This window comes from Pholcus phalangioides, unplaced genomic scaffold, assembly GCF_987345545.1.
Source record: "Pholcus phalangioides strain wild (caught in Gottingen) unplaced genomic scaffold, Ppha-v1.0 ptg000013l_1, whole genome shotgun sequence".
NCBI lineage: Eukaryota > Metazoa > Arthropoda > Arachnida > Araneae > Pholcidae > Pholcus > Pholcus phalangioides.
The window spans coordinates 23,962,408-23,986,386 of NW_028301606.1; the positions used below are offsets into that span (position 1 = coordinate 23,962,408).

Below are 23,979 nucleotides of genomic sequence, written 5' to 3' on the forward strand. Positions count from 1 at the left end.
AATAAGACAAAAATATCGAAAAGATTGAAAATAATTGGAAAAATATTCAAATGTAGATTACATGGATTAAATTTTTTTTCCAGCGATATCCAAGAGATCAAAGTCAAAGCCGTTGATACTACGGGTGTAAACAAATGTAAAATTTTTCATGTGCCGCTTTACTGTAAGCAAAGACGTCGCTAATTTGTATTGCATTGCGGCTCTACTGTAATTTTCCCTTGTAAGAGGTTTTGCAAACGTTATAATTTTGAATATTAGTTGATTGTTTAAGCTTATACATCCTTCAAGTTTTTATGAAATATAAACTACGAAAATTGTTTGAATTTTAATGTGTACCTTGAATTTATTTGTTTATATACAGGGCTGCTACTAGATGCTTGGCCAAACGGGGCAAGCACGTATTTTATTGCGAATCAGCTTCGGGGGGGGGGGGGGTCATTTAAGTGATTTCCTAATATGTCACCCAAGTGATGTGAAACTACTGTGGGTCTCAAGTGCTATGGAATTGTGCTTCTGTGATCTGTAAATGTGTCGTGGGTCACTTAAATTATCTGGGAATGTGCTGCAAGCCATTTAAATGATCTGTAAATATTACACATACCACTTAAGTGATCTGAGAATATGTCACACAGCACTTAAATGGTCTGGAACTACATCGCGGGGGTCACTAAAGTGATCTGGAAATGTTCTGCTTAGGTTAATTTTTAAAAAATTAGGTAGAGGTCACGGGCTATATTATATGGCATGAGGGCAACATTTGACCTTTCGGGCCATGGGTTAAAGAATGTATTTTGTGCCCACTTCAGTCTGATGCCCTGGATACCAGACCTGCCTACTTCCCTCCAGTTGCAACCCTGTTTATATATAGGCTATAATGCTGTAAATTTTGTGCAAAAAAAAAAAATGATTAGTGTGGGGGAAAATAAAATAAACAGTTCTTATAACTGGATATAAGTGTTTATTTTTTTCATTTACCAATGTAAATTTTTGTATATTTTAGGTAGAAGCTGTGCATGTGATTGAAGAAATTGATAATGATTTCAGCTGACTCTTCATGTTTGTATATTATGCTTAAGTTATTACTTTTATAAAAAATATGTTTGATTATTATGAAAATGTGTGCTTGATGTACAGTAAAACCCTTCTTAATGGACACTCAGATGCGATCACCCCTCTTTTATTGCCGAATAATAATTTCCCATTATATAATAAAAGTATGCATTTCAAACCCCAGATTACTGGGTGGGGTCACCCTTCCCCCAACTTTTATGGATGGATTTTTTGTCCCGCTTTTGTCTGCAAAATAGAGATTTTACTGTATTAGGTAAAATAATCAAATACAATAAGTAGCTATTATAGTGACACCACAACTAACGAACGCCTCAGCTTATGAACTTTTTTGACTATTTGAAGATTTTTAAAAATGTTTTCCTGCCTTGGCTAATGAACACTTTAATTGATATTGATGCACATGTATATAACAGCCACACCGTGAGCTAAATTTTCGAAATGAATCATTCAAATCAAAATGAATCTAATGAATAAATGAGTCACTCAAACCCCAGATTAATTTATTTCCACCCCGGAATCACTTTCCAGATACACCTTTCTCTTTCGGCAAGATCTTGAGTGATTTCATGTAAAATGAATGGTTAAAAGCTAAAACAAATGCATTTAAAAATAAAGAAAAAATGTATTTGACTTGTTTTGCTATCAAGTGCCTGCTACAAGACTCTTAATTGGGGTGACCAGATGAGGTGCCTGCAAAACCAGGACAAATCCCGGAAATCATTGTTAAAAACAGGGACATCCATTAATAATAACAGGGAGATTTTCAAAACTCGCATTTGGTGGGCATTAGTCTAAAATTACAAGCTAACAATGTATTACAGAAATATTATCACAATACTTCTACACAGAGGCACAAAAACAAGTATAACAGGATATGGAAGCCATGGTTGCCTGACGTGCCGTTCCATATATATGTGAAGGGCGTATGTCATGAAAGGTGAGATGCATTACATTACATACTCAAGAAATTACTGGGTGGGGGGTAACTTAAGTACTTGGATGTAACTCATATATTGTCAGATGTAAGTTTCATATTAGTCTCTAGTCTCATATTAAGAGTCTAGTTACTAGATGTAAGTCATATTGTAATGTTTATGCTTCTACAGACATTCGACCCTTGTTTTACGAACTTACTAATTCGTTATGGATGTCCATTCGTAAACCGAATTGTTCAGAAACCAAAATAGTTTGTTCCCCATAGAAATTGATGTAAAATTTATTAATTCGTTCCAAGGACTGAATATTTTCAGTGTGAACTTTCACTGAAGTGCTTTATGCTCAAGAGTGTACTGTAAAACAAATTGAAATTATTCGACTAATAGTGAAAACTTTCTTCCCTAGAAGATATAATCCCAACCTTACGAAATAAGAGGCTTATAGCCCCTATTGGAGCAGAGGCTGGGCTATGTCTGGTTTCTTTAATACATTATCTATAATCTCAGTGTCAAAGCCCTTGAAATTTCTGCCTGCAGTGTGACCACAATTCCTTCAAAACTTCCTTTATTTCATTTACTTCTAAACGGGCCTGCAATGGAAAAAAATTCTGATTATTTCCACCAAACTACCCCCATTTTATTGCTTCATTCTACCACAATATTGCACATGTGAACAGGGCTACAATGTCTCAAAACTGGTTCACTGTCTTTTGGTTACATGAAATATTAACATAATGAAAATATAAAAGTTAAATAGTAAATTTCTAGCATAATATCTAACATAGCTGAAGGTTAAAATAGAAAAATATTGAAAATAATGTGATTTCATTGCGCAAGCAAAAACCAGGACAAGCAGGCGTCCCAAAACTTTTTTGGGACAGGGCAAAAAATTACGAAAAACCGGGACATCTGGCCACCCTACTCTTAATACTTAACTGAATAATCCAGGAAATTTTCCATCTGAATATGTGTGCAGGAGAGAAATGAGCTGACTATATTGCATACCACACCACCTCACACATTTTCTTTTCACTATGGGTTATAAACCTGACTACATAGCATGCATAGTGTAAAGTAAAAAGATCTTCTGTATCCCATTTTCTTTCAAATTCTTTCTCATCCTGAATTTGTTTATGTCAGCTCCTGAAATTTTATAGTGCTTTATCAAAGTTACTTTGAAGTTTTGGCAGTTCCAAGAATGAATTAAACAATTTACATAGAAACCAATGGAAAATCATGTGTTGGCTAACTAATGTAATTTCAGAATGAGTTATCTTCGTTAGCCAAGTATCACTGTACTCCTACAAACATGTATTGCTGCTTTAACAAATTTTTTTGTTTAACCAATTTATCTTCAATTTTAGAAGTTACATCTAGTGAAATTTTATCCCAAATCTACCATTTTTCTTTGTGCAAACTACAAAGGTTTGGACAACTGGCTGATATGAAGATGGATTTAGTAAAAAAAATTCAACTGTCTCTGCGGGGGAATTGAACCACTGTCCCTTTGCAGTTCGGCAAGTGCACCAGCCACTACACTACAGATGCAATGAATATCTTTCCTTGAAGCTGTGCTTGATAAATTAAAAAAAATATTTAAGCACCAGCCCGATTTCTTAGGAGCCAATCACAGTATTTGCTCAAGAAAAATGGTCCTAAATGATGTTCTCTTTAAACTTTTCCCATGTTAAAAGATGCAGCATAATGTAATCAGAAAATTTTGTGTCAGCTATAGACTCCAATTTAGCAACCACATTTAGAAAAGTTTAAGTACAAATATCAATTTTCTAGTCGCCATGGTGTCCTGGGATTAACCCAGTCCTGTCTTAAAGCATTTATATATATATGCTGAATGGAATTGTTACATCTAACTCAGCAAATATATATATATACTGACTGGCATTTGCCAATAGATGGCGACTTATTCAATGTGGTCGCCAGATTGTGATGGGGATGATGGTTCACTTTTTCACAGATGCAGTTGAATTTTCTTTTCTAAACCCATGTTAGCATTCAACCAGTTCAAATCTTTGCATGAAAAGCAGGGAGTGACATCATCTTCATATTATTGTTATAGCCCACCATAGTTTTATGAAATAGGCACTGTGTTACAAGGCCGATACTCGATTTGTCCTTGTCAGAAGCTTTTCTGACACGGGGATACAACAGACATGGTGACAACAAGACCACAGAAAAATATTGTTACTGTAGGGGGTTTGCACACCAACCTCTCGGTGAGTGTAAAAAAGACAAAAATTGAATGCTGCTGTTCAGAATCGGCAATAAATTGTAGGTCCCGAACTACTTAGTCTTCATGTGCAGAAAATGACAATGATGCAGCAAAAATGATCGAATGAAATCTGCACTGTAGGATTACTATAGATATGAGAGGATTGTGGGGAAAGGTTATAAATAAAATTAGGTCAGCAAGTCATTCCAAGACTAACACAGCATAAAAAAGTCCAGGTAAATTTTTCTATTGATATATTATTGAAATAATAAGGCAGGTGAGTTTCATAACCCAACAACCATAATCTACACCTATTGTATTTAATGACATCATTAATTTTCACCAAAAAATTGTAAAACATGGAAGAATAAAAAAGACCAAATATAGCTGAAATTGCTAAAAAATTGCCTTTAGATGTCTACTGCATATCTGCAGAAAATTAAAATATATTTCATGTGGGGGGGGGGGGGAGGCCTTTAAACATGACAAATATGTGACACTAATGTATGTATTTAAAGTTTACATTTTTGTAAGCAATAAAAACTATCTTCATGCACCATAGGCACCAGAACCTAGAGGCCATTCGAGTCCCCAATAATTTCTGAAAAAAATGCACCTTCCCCCTCGTGCATACATGCTTGAGTCCTGTATATATGGGATGACATGCAACTTTCAGCTCCCCCCACCCCCAAATCTTTTCTTCATATCGGTGTCTCTGTCATGCACAATTTCAATTAAGATTTCAAATTTGAATAAGCTTCATTAAAAATTAGGAAAAAAAAACATGTCCTACAAAATACAGGTCAAATAATGACCCTCTGTTGTTTTCTCTATTTGATGCTGCTCTCCCTGGAGAAAGATTTCTTTATGTAAATCACATTCTTTTAAAAAAAATATAATTTTTTTAATTGAAAAATTGAATGTGACGTGAAAAATTTCAAGGTTTAATAAAAGTGCATCTAATTAAAAAAATAATTTTCAAGACAAAAAATTAGAAGTGTGGGATGATAGAAGTCAGAGTATTACTGTAAAACTCTATTGGATTTATATTTTTTATTCCTTTATATAAAAGTAATGAGTTATAACAGCTATTTCCATCTATTTTCGTTTCAACCATTTTGAATTTTACTTAGTGGACAATTATACCAAGGGTGAATCTGTCGTGGTGAGCGGCGATCCAAAAGATTTATTTCCTGATTTGCCTGAAAACTTAATAAATATTAGAGTCAAACATAGCAGTAAAATGAGGAATGTGCTTGGATATGCCTTACGAGCATTCAAGGTGAGGCATGTTGAAAAATGCAATTATTTTTGTTTTATGGAATATTTCAGATTCATTTTCGATGTTCGTTGATCAATTATTATTGTAGTACACACAAAAGCAACTATTATTGAATGAAAAAAAAATTCATTTCATTCATTGGTTACTGGCTTTTTATTCATCTTTTAGAACGAAGGGAATCGTCACATGTTGGTTTGTGGTAGTGGCGATGCTATGTACAAAGCAATAAGTTGTGCAGAAATAGTAAAACACAAGGCCAGGGTAAGGATTCAAATTTCAATTAAAATTTTATCAAAGGTTATCATGTAGAGTAGTATTTTTCGAATTGTGATACTTTTATTATTGACTTGAACTATGTTAATTTCCTATAGTTTACACATAAATTTTGCTACTTTGAGAGAAGAAAATTTCATCCCATGAGGACAATTATTTAGCTGCATTTTTAGTGTATGATCTGCAGGTTTATATGCAGGAAATTACTGCAATATTTTATTACTAGTCATAAATTCTCATCATTTCCTCATTCTTATATTTATTGTTTTAATGATCTTTTCCTTTTGACCTTTTCCCTAGCATAGCAGAAATCACTAAACTTCATGTACAATGCTTTATCTTTTTTTTTAATGAGGAAGGCTTTCTCCCAATTTTTAGCAGAAGCAAAGTGGGGGGGGGGGGTGGGGATAGGAAAATGTGTTTCATTGAGAAATAAGTTTTACAAAATATCTGGGCTTGTCATTGAAATAAAGTTTTTTTTAATTTTTTGTTTCACTGTTGAATTTATTTTTTGCAAAAAATGTTTGGTAATATATTTTTGATGCCAATCACAATAATTGGTGCTTTTTCCCCCTAGCAATACACAGAATTAGCAATTGCTTTTTCCAAAAAAAAAAACTAAGACCATATTAATTAAAATTATAATTACATGTTAAATTCATGTACTTGATCTGAGATGGAATACAATTTCTGTTTTCAGATTTGCTTTTGGATTATAAGAATCGAATCCAGAAATTTAAACTAAGCTAAAAGAAGTTGATTTCATTACACCATGACTTCAGTAGAATTTCATTACACCATGAATTTGCATAGTTCAGGCATTCAATGTGCTGATTAAATTGCTTTTAAAAAGCTAATTAACATTATAACCTAGATAGAGTAATCAATTATATACCGCTATCTAATGTATGCTGTATTATATTTTGCATTAAAAATTTTTGTTTAGTTTCATACTGAAATGAATATAGTTTTTTTTTTGTATTTTCAGGATTTGCACCAAATAAATAAAATTGGCTATTTAAGGTATTGTATTCCTTATTTATCTGAATAAATATAGTTGACACTCGCTCGCTAACTTACTGTACTAACTTACTCTTACTGTATTGCTATAATGGTCCATGCTATAGCGACCATGCCACTACCACAACTGGTAAGATACATCCTTAATAATGTATTTCATATGACGAGTACCCTGCAGCAACTGTATTTATATTTGCAGTTTTCTATTTTTTAGAATGTACATTGCCTGTTTTCTACCATAGAGTGATGTACCCGATTAATGTAATTGTTTACCTGATTATAAAGTTGTTATACAGTAAAGCATGTCACTTTGGACACCTCCCTACATCGGACGGTTTTGAATATAGAATCAAAGATAATCCTATAAAACAGGATGTTCATGATACTGTACCTCTGTATCTTGGACGTCTAACTTGGAGAAGGATTTTGATGAAACCATAGTGTCCAACTTGGACAGGCACATTACTGTATTATACTACAACTCTCAATTAAAATGTTAATGCCATTTTGCAGAAAAGGTTAATGTAGTTTTTAGCATATGGCTCTTAATGCTATCAGGATCCATGTGAAAATTGCAAGTTCACTAATTACATTAAAACTCTTTGATGTGTAAATTTTTGTTTTATAATTTAAAATTTAACTTTATAAAAATCTAAAGAATGCTTTAACAACATGGATTAACAAATTAAATCATAATTTACCATGTATTTTTTGGTTTTTAATTCTATCACCAGTTTCTATGGCACAAGACGGTAAGAAAATTTTTTTCCCCAACATCAGTTGAGTGGAATAATTGATTGACTCAAGCTTATCAGCTGCACAATGCATTGAAAAAATTAAAAAAAATGAACTCAATCATGCTGATGCACTCATTCTAGTGACAGTGGATGTTTTCTCCTGAAGAGCCTAGTACGATAGACTGATAACTCTTTTTTAATGAAACAGCTGAGATTCTGCGTTCCATCTCCTTATAAAAACTTTAGTAACAAAGCATGAGAATTCTGCATATTTCTTGGAAATATAAAAATTCTAATTTCATTGGAACCGTTTTTTTTCGATTAAATTTTCCATGGCATTGTTAGTGTGCTGCCAAACATTGTTCATCAGTGAGTTGTATCTGAGAATTTCTCTCATATTTATCCCAGCTACATCATCAAATCCAATGTATTTTGTTGTCAAAGGGTTTAACTATGTTATATCTTCACTTTGCAAGCCCATTTCCAGGATTAAAGTTAAATTCCAAGTCAAATTTTGCAGGTTGGAATTCCCAAAACCGCATCATAGAGAAATTGTATAAAGCAAGGAATACCTGTATTTATAAAACTTGAATTTCATTTTCAAACAAATCTGTATGTTATTAAAACCGTGGTTTTCATTTGTTTTCAGAGTAGATGAATATTGGGAACCTAAAAACGCTGACCTAGACAGACTGAAAGTAACGAGGGAAATCCCTCAAATTTCTATACTGCTTTGCAAAGATAGTCTATGTGCAGATGAGCCTGGGTAAGTTTAATTTAATGTTGATTGTAAACTGAACCAAATTTTGGTACACAATTTGTTTTGTGGCCCAATCAATGACAAATGAAACACATATATATTTTGAAAAAAGGTATCAACCACCAGGAGGCCTCGATCCCACACTGAGGAATGACAGCCCTGAAAAGAAGACACATAGGAAACGCTTCAAGAGTTACAGAAATGTAAATTCTGGATCATCGTCACTTAAAAAAGAAGACACTCATTCACCAGATGTTTAGTGAGGAATTAATAATAATAATAAAAAAACTATAGACAAATTTTATTGGTTGATTTTTATATTAAGATATGTGATTCTGAATAATTAGAAATGAAATATACCTGCCAACAGAATGCAAGATATGCTTGAGAATTTTCATATATCATAATTAACAATTCATAGCACTTTAATTGAAAGTATTTTTCCCATCACTGTGGCCCTATATGTTTAGCTTATGCAGAATGTTTCAGAACTCATGCTGTTAAAGTTATAGAATGATAGAGCGCAACTAGACAAGCACAAATCACCATACAACTCATTCCCGGAATTCACATGGTTAAGTGCTTCTCCCTAGTGATGTTGTAATGGGCTTGTAAGTCGTAAATCAGAGATGGAGAGAAGACGGTGCGCCCAGCAAACACAATAAATATCATTCGCAGCAGCCACCGTCATTTGTGTTGGGGATTACTGACAAGATGGATGCGTACATGAATCAGAAGGCTGACAGACCTTGTTGCTAGATTTCTGTAGCACCATAAGAGACATGCATAGTGTTTTTGTCGGTGAGAAGCTATGTCACTGTTGGCATCTGTAATTTTGAGCAGGTACTGTGGTGTGTCTGTGAAGTTGTTGAATAAAAAATTTTCCTTTTATGGTGATCCGTGCTTGTCTGCTCTATCACCCCTCTAACTTATATGCCATGAGTTTTGAAATGTTCTGAAATCAGCTCTATACATCCTTTATAGAGGGAAATTTAGCACCATATTGCAGTTCTTAAACTTTTGTCACCCGTGACTTCCTTGCGCAATTCATGGCTCATCTGTGGCTCCAGAATGATTTAGTAGATATTTTCATACTACTACTAAAAGAACTACTTGAAAGCATAAATAGGCACACAAGAAAATACCTCCAGCTCGCCATGACACCCCTGACGAAGTCAGTGACAGACACTTTGAGAAACACTGCTTTATTGTGATGTTAATAATGCAGTTCCAAAAGCTGTATATTTCTATTTCCCCACCATAATCTAAGAATATTCACGACATCAAGGTTTTTCCTTATATTAATATAGTTTAATGGTACTCAATGTAATAACTTGGTGGCTAGCTGGCTTCATTGAAATTTCCAATGTGGCCTAGCTGTACACATGAAAGTTGAAGATCCTTGATTTACGTCAGGGGTTCTTAACCTTTTAAGTTCCGTGGACCCTTTGTGCCAATAAGATGAAGTCCATGAACCCCCTTTACAAAATAACATTCAGTACATAGCAATGTAAAACTCTTACTACTTTACATCACTGCTACTGTAGTAGTAATGTGAAAACACAGTTCTTATCCAAGCTCCTGGACCCATTATGTAGAGGTCGTATAATATAATTATAAGTGTGATGTACATTCATTCAAACCGAGTGTGTAACTTCGGTCTACATTTGTGCCTTGAAGTTGGTTTTCAACTTAGAACCCAGGTTCTCGTGATGCAAGTTTGTCACTATGACTACCACAGCAGCATTTATGTAACAGATTAGGGGAGAAAAAAATTAACAGGGTTCCTACAACTTTTGTGTGTGTGTGACCAGAGGATTTCCCTTACCATCAAATAACCTAAAACATCAAATTGTTACATTATTATCCCTCCCAAAAGTTGTAATACAATTACTTGAACCTTGTTGCTCTGCATCTCAAGGCTCTATCTGCTTTAACTTCATTCAGATAGGTCGAGCTTCACGATTTTTTCCTGTATTAGTCTTGATTCTGTATTCATTCACATAGCTTCTAATTTAAAAGCTATTGTATAGCTAACATAATTTGATGAGTTACACTGAAATAGGCATGGGACTGCAAAGTATTTTTATTCCTCTCTCAAATGTACAAGACTAGATTGAGCAGGGCAACAAAGATATACTTTGTTGTGTGGCAAGCATGCATTTTGGCACCCTTGTGTAATGTAGAAAGAGCAGCTAAAATGTGGATTTTGTGCCTCCTGCAGTCCCCAAGTTGCGCCCTGGGATTAAGTATTGTGATTTTTCAGCATGCAAAAATTTTTGAATTATTCTAAAACAAATTTTTTAGTCGATTGGACAGAAAGAAAAGTTATAAATAAATCTGTGGACAGATGAAATATATGTGCAAAATCAAACATTTAACAGAGGGAATATTTTGTAAATAAGAGATTACACAAAATCCAGAAAAAAAAAAAAATCTGCTTCATAGCTAATGAAAGTTCCATGATATCAAAAGAATGCTTTGGAGAATATTTTGCTTACCTTGCGAATTAAAAAAAAAAATTAAAAGTTGGTGACATCAACTACAATGAAAAATCTGTCTCAACTGGTGGAGGGAAGTGTAATTATTGCATGTATTTCATATATATATATATAACTAATTTGCTTAAAAACTCTTTATATTGCTTGATATTAATAACATATTGAACGTGATCCTAGATAAACTTTGCTTTTCCCCCAACATTTAAAAATCTGGTGTCCTGATTTTCAAAAACTGCCATGAAAAAGTCAATGAGAGTGGATGAAAAAACAGCTATAAAAAGAATAGAGGAGAAAAAGAAATTGAAGGGGTATCTACATAAAAGCTATCCATCGGTGACATGAAAAGATAGTTACTAAGAAAGATTACGTGCCACATTACCACTTTTTATTTGTACAGAGGTATTGCATAGCTGCATTACATGCCTACAGTGATTTCACTGCTCAATTTAGATAAGCAATAATCACCCAATCTTTCATAATGCCACAGAACTCTAACACACACAATAAGGGGGAAAAAAGACAGAACATTTAATTACAAATAATTTGACATTTAAAAATGAAATATGGTGTGAATGCTTTTTGAACGAATAAGAGGAAATATAAAAAAAGGGGGGGGGGGAATCTACATACAACAAGCAGAATACAGAATCTCAAATGTATTTACAAATTTTCATGAATACAAATGAACATACATCTAATCAGATTAAATCATCTTCACAATGAATTGTATAACCAGCTTTTATTACACAATTGTGCTATCTGCAAATTAATTTCCATGAAATTGTGTAGCTATATCAAATTTGAAGAAATGTATTGAATGAATTTATTCGATAAATATGGCCACAGCAAAAACACATACAAATAAAAAGATAAAAGAGTCAAATTGCAGCACAGCTGTAAATTTGCATTCAATAAATGTATTTTAAAAGTTCAAATATATTGCATTTTTTACAAAAAATCCAAATGGTGATAAATTAATTGAAAAAAATATTCACTTTTGAATGTTTTTTTTAATCAAAATAATTGGCCATGATGATAATCGAAACATGAAATTTAAACATCATATTAAATTATTATTGCAATTTTCATGTTGCTTATCGAATCAGAAAAGTAAAAGCTCTCCAAATTCATCTCTATGATGATTTCCATAGTATTCCTTTTGCAAAATAAATAAATCTTACCTTTATAGAAAATAGCAAAACAAAAACAACATATCTCTTTTACACATTCATTTAAAACCTATTACTGCATAGATAATAGAAATTACACCAAATATTTTTTGCTTTTAACCATGCGAATAACTGGCTATGTGCAGGATACTGATATGTGAGGAGAGCTCTATATGTAAAACTTGTATTCAACATTCAACACATGAAAAATTCACACTTATTTTGGCAGTTTTCCGGTCTCAGCATTTATGTATAAGTTGAAATTACATTTATGACATCAAAATAATTTTTTATTTTTATTTTGATCACAGCAATAGAAAACCATTTGTTGAATTATTTTTAACCTAAAAACGAGAAACTCATATTTTTGACACGAGATGTAAAAGAAATAATGATTTTATGAACTGAAATATCTTCCACTGAACAGGAGGAAAATATTAATAGTATATTTCAAATAAAAAATATGCCGAAAATAAGCTTAAGAATACAGAAATTTCTTTGAATAATATTTTTTTGTACTAAACAGTAATCCTAAAATTCTGATCATAATATACTGCGCTCTTATATAAAACATATTTCTCCCTTGATAATAAATGGCCCCAAAAAATCAACACCTTTTAATAGGATGAGCTTGTGTTCACACTCACTTGCTTCGTTTGTTCCAGTATATTATTGCCTGTGAAGCCTTTTCCTTATTTTTAAATACGTCAGGACAAAACTGAATATTACACAAAATATTTCAGCTAAAATTTTTTCAACCTCATTAGCGCATTTATATGCAAGGAAAAAAAATCATACTCAAACAAAGAAAAGAGCAAAGCTTCATGTACAGTTTTAAATTTTGCAATGTTTTACGAAACCACACATACTGATTGAAAGCATCGCAAATGAGATTTCATTCCATGTAATAAAGCCCTATAAACAGAAAAATCAGCTCTAATATACATATGAAACAAACTTCGCCTTCTTAAGAAATATGCATGGATATTTTTGTCCATTCAGTTGACCAACTATACTTATATATTTTTGTAACTAAATTCAAAGTTTCAGTCCAGTCACATGATTTATGCTTCACTCTCTGCAGGTGCTGCTGATTCCTCTTCCAGGATTGGAACAATTAAATTATCTTTTGACATGAGATTGTATTTCGTAACAAACACAGTAAAGCGACGACAAAGATATGTCTCGCTCTGCAAGTAAAATAGAGGGAAGAAAACACATCAAAATATAATTGTTACAATAAATTAAATTTACAGAGTATAAAGGATATTCAAATTTCTCAACCCTTTTAAAATGCCAACTAAGTCTTTTTAAAAATGGTTAAATAATTGGAATGTTTCCCATCAATATGTATCATTTGATTTTTTTTTGCACTATCACTATCACAGCTGCCAAACTTATAAAATAAGAATTAGGGAGATTTTCATGTGAATCTTAATTCCGTAAACAGACTTCCTTAAAAAACCAAACTATAATTTAAAGGACCCATATAAAGGATTTTATATAAAAATCAAAATAAAATCATAGGAAATTTTTCTTTTGAAAAAAATGTGACAAGCCATTACCAATTAGCATGAAGTCACAACTCTCACCTAACAGTAGGTTAAGTTACCTGTCATAACTACAATCAAAATCACATCAACGCAACATTGTCATTGGGTCTGAAAACGGGACAGACTTATTCAAACTGAGACATATGGGCACTCCGTTGATTGATCAGGATGCTGCTGGCTATTTGGTGAATTATGTCTTCTCCCCAAAAAGATTATTTTTTCTTTTGGATTCGGCACAATGGTGAAAATCTATGAATGTCATTTTTTGAGGAGGTGGCAAACAGGCCTTTTCTGGGTGAATGCATTTGGAATAATTTCCCTTCCCAAAATATAGGAATTTTTTTGAAAGTAGAAATTTAGGGGGTATCTATGCAATATGAATAATTTATCCATACGAGAGCTAATTAGATTAGGTTAGATGATTCAAATCTGATAGCAAATAACTGCTCCAAAGAATAATGTGCCCAAGTACAGATCAGTACAAGATATATCCAAACAATGACTGATCATAGCCATCTTATCTCTTAAAGAGATGTACCATGACATGCCCTGAATCACGCATGGCAGGAAACTTTAGCAAGGGTGGAAATACGTACGCTCAACAAGAGCTCCGACATATTTGTTTATTATTCCTCAAGCATGATAGAGTGATAACTTAACTTTTTGAGCTGCTTGTAATATTTTCTTAGAAAATAAACACATTTTATTTTACTATTTTTTTTAACTTGCTTTATAAAATTTGACAGAGAAGTTAAGAAAAATCCCACTCACTTCAAATTCATCAAACACAGCTCTATGATGAAAATATGCATGAGAAAATATTCTGTACACTCTTCTACATACAGAACCTAATTTCGCTACTGATGATTCCCTTATACTGACTCTGCATAGAAAATTTGGAAATTAATAGATAGCAATGATAATCACAAGGAAAGAAGCGATCACAAGCAGTAGCAATTAAAAACAAAGTAAACCATGACTTGCCCCCCCCCCAAAATAGTATTTCTTCAAATTAGCCAGCTTGCCGGAAAATGAGTTGCAGACTCCTAATAATTCCTAGATATCTGAATTCAATGAATCGATTAAATTGGCTGATTTGCACCGTGTCTTTTGTTTGTATTTTAGGGTCTGCCAACTACATTCAGATAGTTAGAGCTATATGTTTGCTTTTGCTACTGTAAATCTTGATTTATCAAAAATGTTTGCATAGATCTATGACTTTAATGGGAACAATATAAGTAGATTGCAAAGTATTTTCATATTCCTTGATTATGTGTGCAAAATTAGAATAAGCAGGGTAAAAAACCACACCAAAACATGATGCTGTATTATAAAAGCGACAGCATATTTTTTCAATCTCTGAACTAGCAGAAAAACATGCAAAATGAAGTATCAGTATTTTTGTATTGAGGTAATTAAAATAGAAGAATAAGTAAATACTTGATTTTCGTTATTGTTATCACATTCCCGAACAAAATACATATGCTACAGTGAAAATTATTTTATTCTGATTCACCTATTTATTCAGCATTTGATATAAATGGATATTGGTCTTTTGAATGTATTCTGTGATCCTCATTGAATCTTGCTTTTCTCGGATGACAACTCATTCAGAGAATACAGAATTAATTTAATATCAGAGTTTTCAAGTATTCTATTGACTTGAATTTCCAGTATATATATAATGAGGTAAGAGACAACTAAAGATCACAGGCCTACCCCCAGATATCGTAATCAAATAACTAAAAAAAGAAAATTATTTACATTTTGATTCGATTGGCACAGCCACCAGCATGCATAATAAATAAGTGTATGCCATATTTACCTGCTGGGGAAATATTTGTTACTGTTGAGCAAACAGGCCGCACCATCTAGAGTATGTCTAGTGTAGTCAATAGCAGGGCATTCTTTGGGCGTTTTGTGAGCTGCACACAAAAATATCCATTGTTCTGTTGCTGTCATCTGTGTACAAGTTTCTGCATTGCATTCACCCTGCGAGATAACATGATGGGAAATGTGGCAATTACATAATCAATTACTGGGATGGAGATAAATTAAAAAAAACAAAAACAAACATGGATGTGAGTAAGACACATACAGTCAAGCCCTGTTATGCTTAAATTAAGAATTTAAAAAAATTGGTTTGTTATACTGGATAGCATACAGGGCTCCCACTGGAAACAGAGTAAGTCGGGGACCTTCTTAGACAACATAATCATAGGATAATGAAAAAAACCTTTTTTTTAAAAAAAAATAAAATATTTTCCCCTTTCTTAGTAGTAACATGATGGTTTCTATTAAATTTTAACAGTGAAATCTTTAGTTTTAGGAGGAAAAATGTCCAAAAAATTCTGCTGATGATTCATACTCAAACATATGGATGGAGTCTACAATGAAAGTTTGATAATGGCCGAAGACGGTCCTGGTAGGGAGCATGGGCATGTTTTGGATTTGTGAAGGGTGGGGGGAAAAAAATAGAAGACCCTCATCAGAGGCGGAAACAAGAAAAACAAGTCTAAGTCACATAGAAGGGTGAGGAGAAAAAAATAAAAAGGGAGGGGGGGAAAAAGATTGGTCAAAACTTGGACGAGTCTATTTTGAGAAAAAAATTGGCTGTAAAAGAGTTTTTCAACTAGCTTTGCTTCTAGATGAAATGCAGGTGTTCACATGCTGTAACATTGACGACAAAACCTAAAGGAGTGATAAACCTTTTGTTGAACCATTTGATTGACAGTCATCCCTCATCAAAGTGCTTTATTTGCACATTAATGAGAGTCGTGAAGGAAAAACTAATATATTGTTCTATTTGCATTTACTTTTCATTTTTGTATTAATTTTCTCTCAGTTTTCCTTTAAACTGTGAGAAACCAATTTGCTAAAAGTGACACAATTTCTATATAATTAAAATTGCAGCAAACCTGATGTTATCAAAAAAATATTTGATTGTTAAAACCAGGCCCTCGCTAAAAGCGGGCTCGTTATAAGCAGGTCTTTTGACCGTATACAATAAAACCAATGCAATTTAAGTTGGGATATTTGTTTTTATAATTCAGTATAGTTGCTCACTTAGGTATCTTCATACCCAGATAAAGTAAGAAAAAACTGCTACCACAAATTGAAATTCACTCAAAGAATCTTCATTCCAAGTTTAAAGAATTGCTTTCTGTTCACCAATTCCAATCACATAAGACAATATACAATTTCAGTTGGGTTGAAAAAGAGTTTTCTCTCTCTCTAAAGCAGTCACTTCAGAGCAATAGACACTCATCTTGCATGTGCGCCTTTTATATATTTTGCCAATATTTGCTATTTCCCTTCTCGGGAAAGAAATTTCCCAACAGGAGAAACAAGTTTCAGAGTCGCACTGTGCTATTTTATTCCTAAGTTTAAAATATACTAAGAATTGTACATACCAGTTTTAACGCATTAAAATTATCACAGATGACAAAAAAAGAATCATTTGGCAATACCATTAAATATACATATATATAAAAAATGCAGAGAGTTGTATCTATATCCAAAATTCCAATATGAAAGAAACTAAACTCAAAACACAGGAAAAAATTAAAAATGAAATGATACAAATCAATATATGTACCTGTAATTTCACAGCTAAATCATTAAGTTCCATGCAGAACTGCCTGAAATAGATAAAGACAAATGAATGACAAGAGAAATAAAAATAAGAGTCAAATACATTGGTCTGAGGAAGACTGTTGTAGAATGAATCATTTGGGTTTGCATTATTTTTACCAGAAAGTTTGCTTTTATATATAACTGTTTTTAATTAAGAGTGCACTTGCAGAATGAATTAAGCACACTTCAAATCCCAGTTTTGCTGTCATTCTCAAACGAGAATTCGAAACGCACCATTTTTTATAAAATTGGACAGCAAAATTTCAATTTTAGAATAAAAGAGCAGTGGCAAATAGTGATAACCCCACACTCTTTTGCCGACAATGACGGGACAAAAAAGAAAAAAAGATGTCCATAAAAGAGGAGTGATAGTTAATCAGGGTTTTAAATGCATACTTTTATTTTATTATACAAGATAAATTATTTGGCCGTAAAAGAGGGGGTGACCATTGAGAGGTTTTACTGTACATAGCAGAAATTGGTTATCAAGTATTTTCCAGTGACACTAAAAGTGGTACTTAAAGCTATTAAAAGCCCATGAATTAATAACTTCAGCTAACTTGGTGCCAAATAAATGGTAATAAAAATGTACTCTAGTGATACCTGAGATGCTCATATTTCCAAACACCTTCATCTTGACCATCTGGGGGTGTTAAAATATCTTCCACATTAGCTGGATCCTTTCTAATGGTTTGCTGAATGAACTACAATAATAACCAAAACCACATGAAATTACTTTTTTTTGCATTACTTGACAACTCATGAACAAACACTTAAAAGAATTAATTTTAACATTGACATGGGAAAGAATGTACATTACAAAAATTGAATTTTACAGGACAAGCAAAAAGCTCTGTGAAGAAGCCCTTACACTTAACATTAACACCATTCTTTGGGGAGCTATAGAAATTAAGCTATTTCCTATAGCGACTTACTGGCGTTACCATACCACTGGCATGCATTCTTACCAACTCATCCACAAAAAAAAATATTTTTCGTTTTTTTTTGTTACTCAATGACATGCTTTTTCGTGTCAATGCAACAATTACGTTTTCCAGAGAATAAGCATGAATGCCCATATTACTAACAATGACTCTACACCTGAAAACAAAGCATGTATACTTGGGGGGGGGGGGGACCCAAGAAAAAGGTGGCTAAAAGGTAGACTACTTTCATCATGACTGACATGACATTTTGGCTTAACACATGGATTCTCGAATTTTTTTCACCTGCTGTACCCCTTTTCCCTTATCAGCACTTAGTCGTGGTTTTCAGCACCCCTTAAAGAAGAATCGCTTCAAAGCACCTTTGTCAGGAACAGGCCTCTGACAAAGGTTGGCAGGACAGCAGCTCACAATTTGCAAATCCCTGGCTTGATGCATTTGAAATTTTGGCTTTTGTGTGAAATCATAAAAATTTATTGTACCAATATTGATTTCCTAATCATTGTGGCTACCTGGGATTTGTCAAGCTCTGGTATATATTGTGCCCCTATCTTCTACTACACCCTTGGTTTAAATAATCACAACCCCTTCCCCCTGAGAGCATTGAACCAATCCAATTGATGATGCCACCCATGGCATCATCTTTTGGATATCCCATGATACTTACACCCCAGGAAGCACTATTGTAAGTATAGAGAAATAAAAAAGTGCTAGTTAGGACACTAGACTTTAGTGCAGGATTAGCGAACCTATTTCCAAGCCTTGCAACAATAAAGATTATTTTCTATGATTGTGCCACTGTACGAATTTTAACATGTAAACCACAAAAATGTCCCGTTTTTACGGGACATTAACATTTTCTCCATTTCTGCAAAATATTGTTTGACTGTTCGCTCACTATTTCGAGTTCTAGAATGCTTTTACTTTGGAGTTCTAAATTGTTTTTATTTTTGAGTCACAAATTTGATTATCACAATACAGATTGTGTATGCACTTATATCGGTTGAAAAGTTTATTTGACCTACCCCCATGTTGGGCATACACACAGGAACCCGAGGATTCAGGGTGCAACTCAGGGTGCTTTGCCCCCTCCCAATAAACTTCGTAAAAAAAAAGGAGAGCTCAACCCCCTTAAAAGAATTCATGCATTTACAATGTAATTGCATTATACAATGCATCCCCAAAGCAGAATGTGCAGAAATGTGCGACGTACGTCACAGAACAACCAGTGCTGTTGCAGAACAATCTGGAAGAATTTTAAGAATAGTGTAGAAAAACGCTATTATGTATATGCGAATTTTTACCGCAGAACATTTTCAGTCAGCTGAGGGCTTGTTGCAGAACATCGCAAAACATTCCGCTTTTGGGCAATGAATGCTTTTCCCATGCAAACGATCCTGAATCTCAAATGCATGGAACGTCTGGCAACTATACCCAAAGATGAAAAACCTAACCCAAGTACATTGAATAGAAAGTCATGATAATAATTATTTCGAGTCCTGCCATAGTAAATATAGGTTTGGCAGTCTATACAAAACCATCGTTCATAAGACAAGGATTGTTTTAAAGTAGGAGAGAATTTCTTTAATTTTTGAAAAGCGTTCATGTGTCATGTGCCACTCTTGATACCATGACGTGCGACTCATCGTGCACGTGCTGCAGGTTGGCCATGCATGCTCTAGTGACTAGACCAGTGCCTGAGTGGCAAAGTGATAAGATGCTCGTCTTTCACTATGAAGGGTACCTACCATCAAGGTCCATGGGTTCGAATCCGAGCAAAGAACATCGGAATCATGTTAGACTACCAAGCTAATCACCTACCAAGCCTGGGCCAACCACTGATAGATGACGTCTTCATTTCTCACCCAACTCAACTGGTTGCAAATTGCTATATACTGATATATGACCAGAGTTTGTGTGCAGTTAATTAGTGATTAGAGCAGGGCTTAACAAATCCCAGGGGCCGGGTCACCATGGTGACTGCAAAATCTGAATTGGTGCCTAATTCATAAAGACTCTTTTCCACACAAACAGAGGATCATCAAGTCTGAAAAAAGTTGAAAAGACATTATTTGGGAATGTTTTTCTTGGGAAAAACTGTTGGTTGGTGGATCCTAAAAAATTGGACGGCACTAATTTTTTTCCCCGATTTGCCAAGCCCTAGACAAGAGGTAAAAACTAATGCAAAAATAAATCAAATGAAAATAAAAACTGAAGCATTTGCCTCACCTGCTGTACAGCCAAAGTACTGTCCATCTCTTCAAAAGGTTCTTCGGGCCAATTGCAGAAATTCTATTTGTGAAAATCAAATATTCATTAACTGAAATAACATTTCTTTGTATCACATAGGATTCGAAATGAATCGTGATAGCAAAAAATGTATAAAAACGAATACAAGAAAAATTTAGAAATTCATGTACAACAAAAAGAGACGATAAATAAAGCTCTTAAACAGTGAAACCTCCCAATAATGGCCATACTGGTGGGCTTACTAAACTAACAAGTTTAGTATTTCTCTGAGGAGAAAATTACAATTTTTAATTTCCTGTGAAATGATAGCAAACCCGACTAAAATTAGGGCTTGAAAAATCCCAGGTCGTTATGGCGACTAAAAAGTTGATATCAGCAGCTAAAATTTTCTGTGTGTGATTACTACCTTGGGCAAAAGAAATAAGCTTGGTTCCTTGAATATCTGGTTGGCACCTACACCTTTCCCAGATCTGTCAAGCCCTATATACTATGCAACACATTTATATTGCATCAAATTTGTGTGAATTTTGTCAGCAGAGCCCGCTCCTCATAAGTTCGGGCTCTGTGGGCAAGCACTCGCACTCTTAAAGCATAAACACACACGCATAAACTTAAATTTCCGGGAGAGGCCGTTTCTGTAAAGGCAAATATTTTAGGTCCTTAATATACAAAGCATTTTTAGAGGAAGAGGTGTAGGGTAAAAGAGCATGGTGCAAGACGGTCAAAAATAAAGAAAATATTTATTAGTATATATTAAAAAAAATCAAAACATTGCAAGAAGCAAATTTTGGTATTTGAATGGGCCTGAATATTTATGAACCCTGGGCACATGCCCAGTTTGCCCATGTGAGAAAATATAAGAGGGCCAAATTCTAAAAACAAAATATAATCGTAGAAGTGAAGGGCGATTGAGATTTTTGTTTAAATTTAATTTTCTTTCTAAACAACTTTGTGTAAATTCCTAATACACCACAGCCTTGCAATTTTATTTTCATCGCCATATCTGATTTGGCGCTATTTGCTAATGTTACCAGCGGAGCAATAAAAACATTCATTAACATTTAAAATGATAGAATGAAGAAATAGAAATGACATTTAAAATGATGCCAGATTGCATTGACAAACATATCGATGTTTTCGGGGTATTCAAAAACATGGCAACAAAAAAGGTTGTATCATTAGGAATTAACCCGTTTTTGGGATCAAAACAGTGTTACACAAAATCCCATCAGTATCATATTCCAGCTAAGTGCAAAATTGGGTCTGGAGATAAAAGTTGCCTAATAGTGGTGTATTGGGAGTTAAACTGAGAACCCATAGTGTAAATTAATGGGGCTTCAACCTATTTTTCATTGCCATTACCCCTCCCCTTACAATCATAATTTGTTGTTCATGGTCCCTTATCCCAAGAGTGCCATCCTGGCTCGGTTGTCAAAGTGAAACCTTACTTCCACAGCTTTCTGTGGGAGCCTCTTAATCAATCAGCACTTTCTCTATCCTGAAGAGGGAACTGTCCTCAAGGTTTCCTCCTTCCATAGACTCTACTTCTTACTGCTGGAGTCCCTTTGGGGTATTTAAAGCCTGTAAATAGACCAATATCCTCAAGTTGCAACATCAGAACAGTTATAGTATATAATAATCCTTATTTTTCTTCAGCGATTTTCTTTCTAGCCTCTTGGCGCTTTTCTTCCTGGTCGGTGCCATTGATTCATTTTTAATCACTTGCATTTGGGGGTGAAGGATCATAAGGCACTGGTTACATGAGGTGGCAGATCAACGAGTCATCATGACAAAATAAAAGTGAAATTGTATTGTGTTGCGATAATTATTTACTTTTGTTTTCAAAAGATACAAGCTGATGATTTGACTCAATAAAATCTGCGTGCATTGAATTATAGTCTCTATAATACCTCCTTTATAGATACCTTACATCAAATGAACATCCGTTGTCATGCATCCTTAAAAGACCTGGAAAGGATCGTGTGCATGTTCTCTGCCTGTTTGTAATCATGATCTCTTTTCTCGGTCTGAGAATGTTTTGTTATCGTGGCGCATTTTCCTGTTTTAACAGCCATAGTACTACCCCTTTTTTTAGAGATGTGGTGGCGATTTTTTTCCTTCTGCAAGAAAGACGTCCTAAAGGAGTAATGGGTCGGTAATGGGCCTAAAGTAATTTGACCTCTTTCAGAAGCGGGCCAAAAACCGGAAAATAAAGAATTTTGGCAGGTCTGACATTGTTTCATAATTGTAATTTTTCATGCATGGGCGGAGATACCAAGGTGGGGGGGGGGGTGCAATTCTTCCCCCCCCCAGCGTCAAAAAGGGAGTGGGCAGATCTAATGAATATGTTGTGTAGGAATTGACATCATCATCGTGCCCCCCCCAGCAATAATGACCTTGCCCCCCACCCAGACTTCCGAGTCTATCTCCGCCTATGTTTTTATGCATAGAAATGAAGAACAAATTCTGCGGTGGACCGCACATTACCCATCACTACTCTGGAGCATGACTCAGTGTTACTTTTGGCTTCTTTCCCGTCGGGTGGGTGTGGGGGTAAAAAAACCGCCAACATATAGCCAAAAGGGATTATACTATAGCTGTCCCTTTAGTTTTGTTTTCACAGATTGGCTATTTTCACAAACCTCGTGGGAGACATTACTAATATATTACTTCGAGGTCGGAAATGATGTGACAGGGCCGCAACTACTGGGGGGGGGGGGAGAGCAAGCGGATCTGGTGCCCCGGGCACTGGAGTAGATAGGGCGCCGAATTTACCCGTTTAGCTACTCTTCCCGCATCACACGGGGGAGCCCGAAACGCGTGCTCGCCCCGGCTAACAAAGTATCTTCAATTGCGGCCCTGGGCAGTAATGCCAAAACGCGCTGTAGGAACTGACCTGTGATTTGGTACCCGGCCGATTTCGTCTAAGGACTGGCGCTGTATCGGCCATCTTCATGATTGAACTTTACAACGAGCTGTTTATTTTTGCTTGGCCCCCTTCTCTCACTGTACTGGATTCCCGTTTCTTTCTCTGATGATAACTTGCATAACGATTACCAATTGATGACGAGGATGGACCCAATTCTAAAATATTCACTGACCCACGAAAAAAAAATCATTCACACATCAAAATATTAAACAAGGTAATGAGTGACGTTGTTGCCATTTGTGAAATAGAAATTGTCATTAAAAAAAAAATTCCAGGAAAGTACACTCTTGAATACAGCGTACTCTAGCGGGAAAAAATAGATTTAGTGCAAACGGTATGTAAATGAAGCACATTTCGTGACGGTTTTCTTTCTAGTCCTGAAATCGAGAATAATAAATTTCATGAAAGCATCATTTTTTTTTCAAAGGAAACTTACCTCAATGCTGGTTGATTATAAAATTCTGTATTGCTTGTTTAAATTTTTTTTTGATAATAAATTCTATAGTTAACTGCCATCTGTTGACGAGAAATCTAAGCATGGAAGCAGTCGAAGAAAATTCCGATATCAATGCTGCCATCTAGGAACGGCTCAAGATACATTCGTTTTTGCTGCCACCTGGGAAGGGGTAAAAGAACTTCAGTTTTTTACGCTTGAAAGTAGATGACAGCTCTATTTCTTTCTTTCTTTT

The 23,979-nt window shown here is 34.5% G+C and overlaps 2 protein-coding genes across 3 annotated transcripts; one reads left to right on the forward strand and one right to left on the reverse strand.

Moving 5' to 3' along the window:
- Positions 1-114: 114 nt before the first annotated feature.
- Rpp25 (ribonuclease P protein subunit Rpp25) lies at positions 115-8,807 on the forward strand. The gene is made up of 7 exons (XM_089240972.1): positions 115-220; positions 1,001-1,056; positions 5,370-5,518; positions 5,687-5,779; positions 6,780-6,814; positions 8,198-8,314; positions 8,421-8,807. The coding sequence occupies exons 2-7, from the start codon at positions 1,035-1,037 to the stop codon at positions 8,566-8,568; spliced, it is 564 nt and encodes a 187-aa protein (XP_089097098.1). The 5' UTR covers positions 115-220; positions 1,001-1,034; the 3' UTR covers positions 8,569-8,807.
- A 2,370-nt stretch (positions 8,808-11,177) lies between these two features.
- Positions 11,178-23,519, reverse strand: Mob4 (MOB kinase activator 4). 2 transcript variants are annotated; one of them, XM_089240974.1, is made up of 7 exons: positions 23,258-23,519; positions 20,341-20,403; positions 17,771-17,871; positions 17,130-17,172; positions 15,357-15,523; positions 14,303-14,414; positions 11,178-13,168 (listed from the first exon to the last, which is right to left on the reverse strand). In XM_089240974.1, the coding sequence occupies exons 1-7, from the start codon at positions 23,315-23,317 to the stop codon at positions 13,043-13,045; spliced, it is 672 nt and encodes a 223-aa protein (XP_089097100.1). In that variant the 5' UTR covers positions 23,318-23,519; the 3' UTR covers positions 11,178-13,042. The 2 variants fall into 2 exon arrangements, with proteins under 2 accessions (XP_089097100.1, XP_089097101.1); XM_089240975.1 differs by lacking the exon at positions 23,258-23,519 and adding an exon at positions 22,287-22,309.
- Between the last annotated feature and the right edge of the window lie 460 nt (positions 23,520-23,979).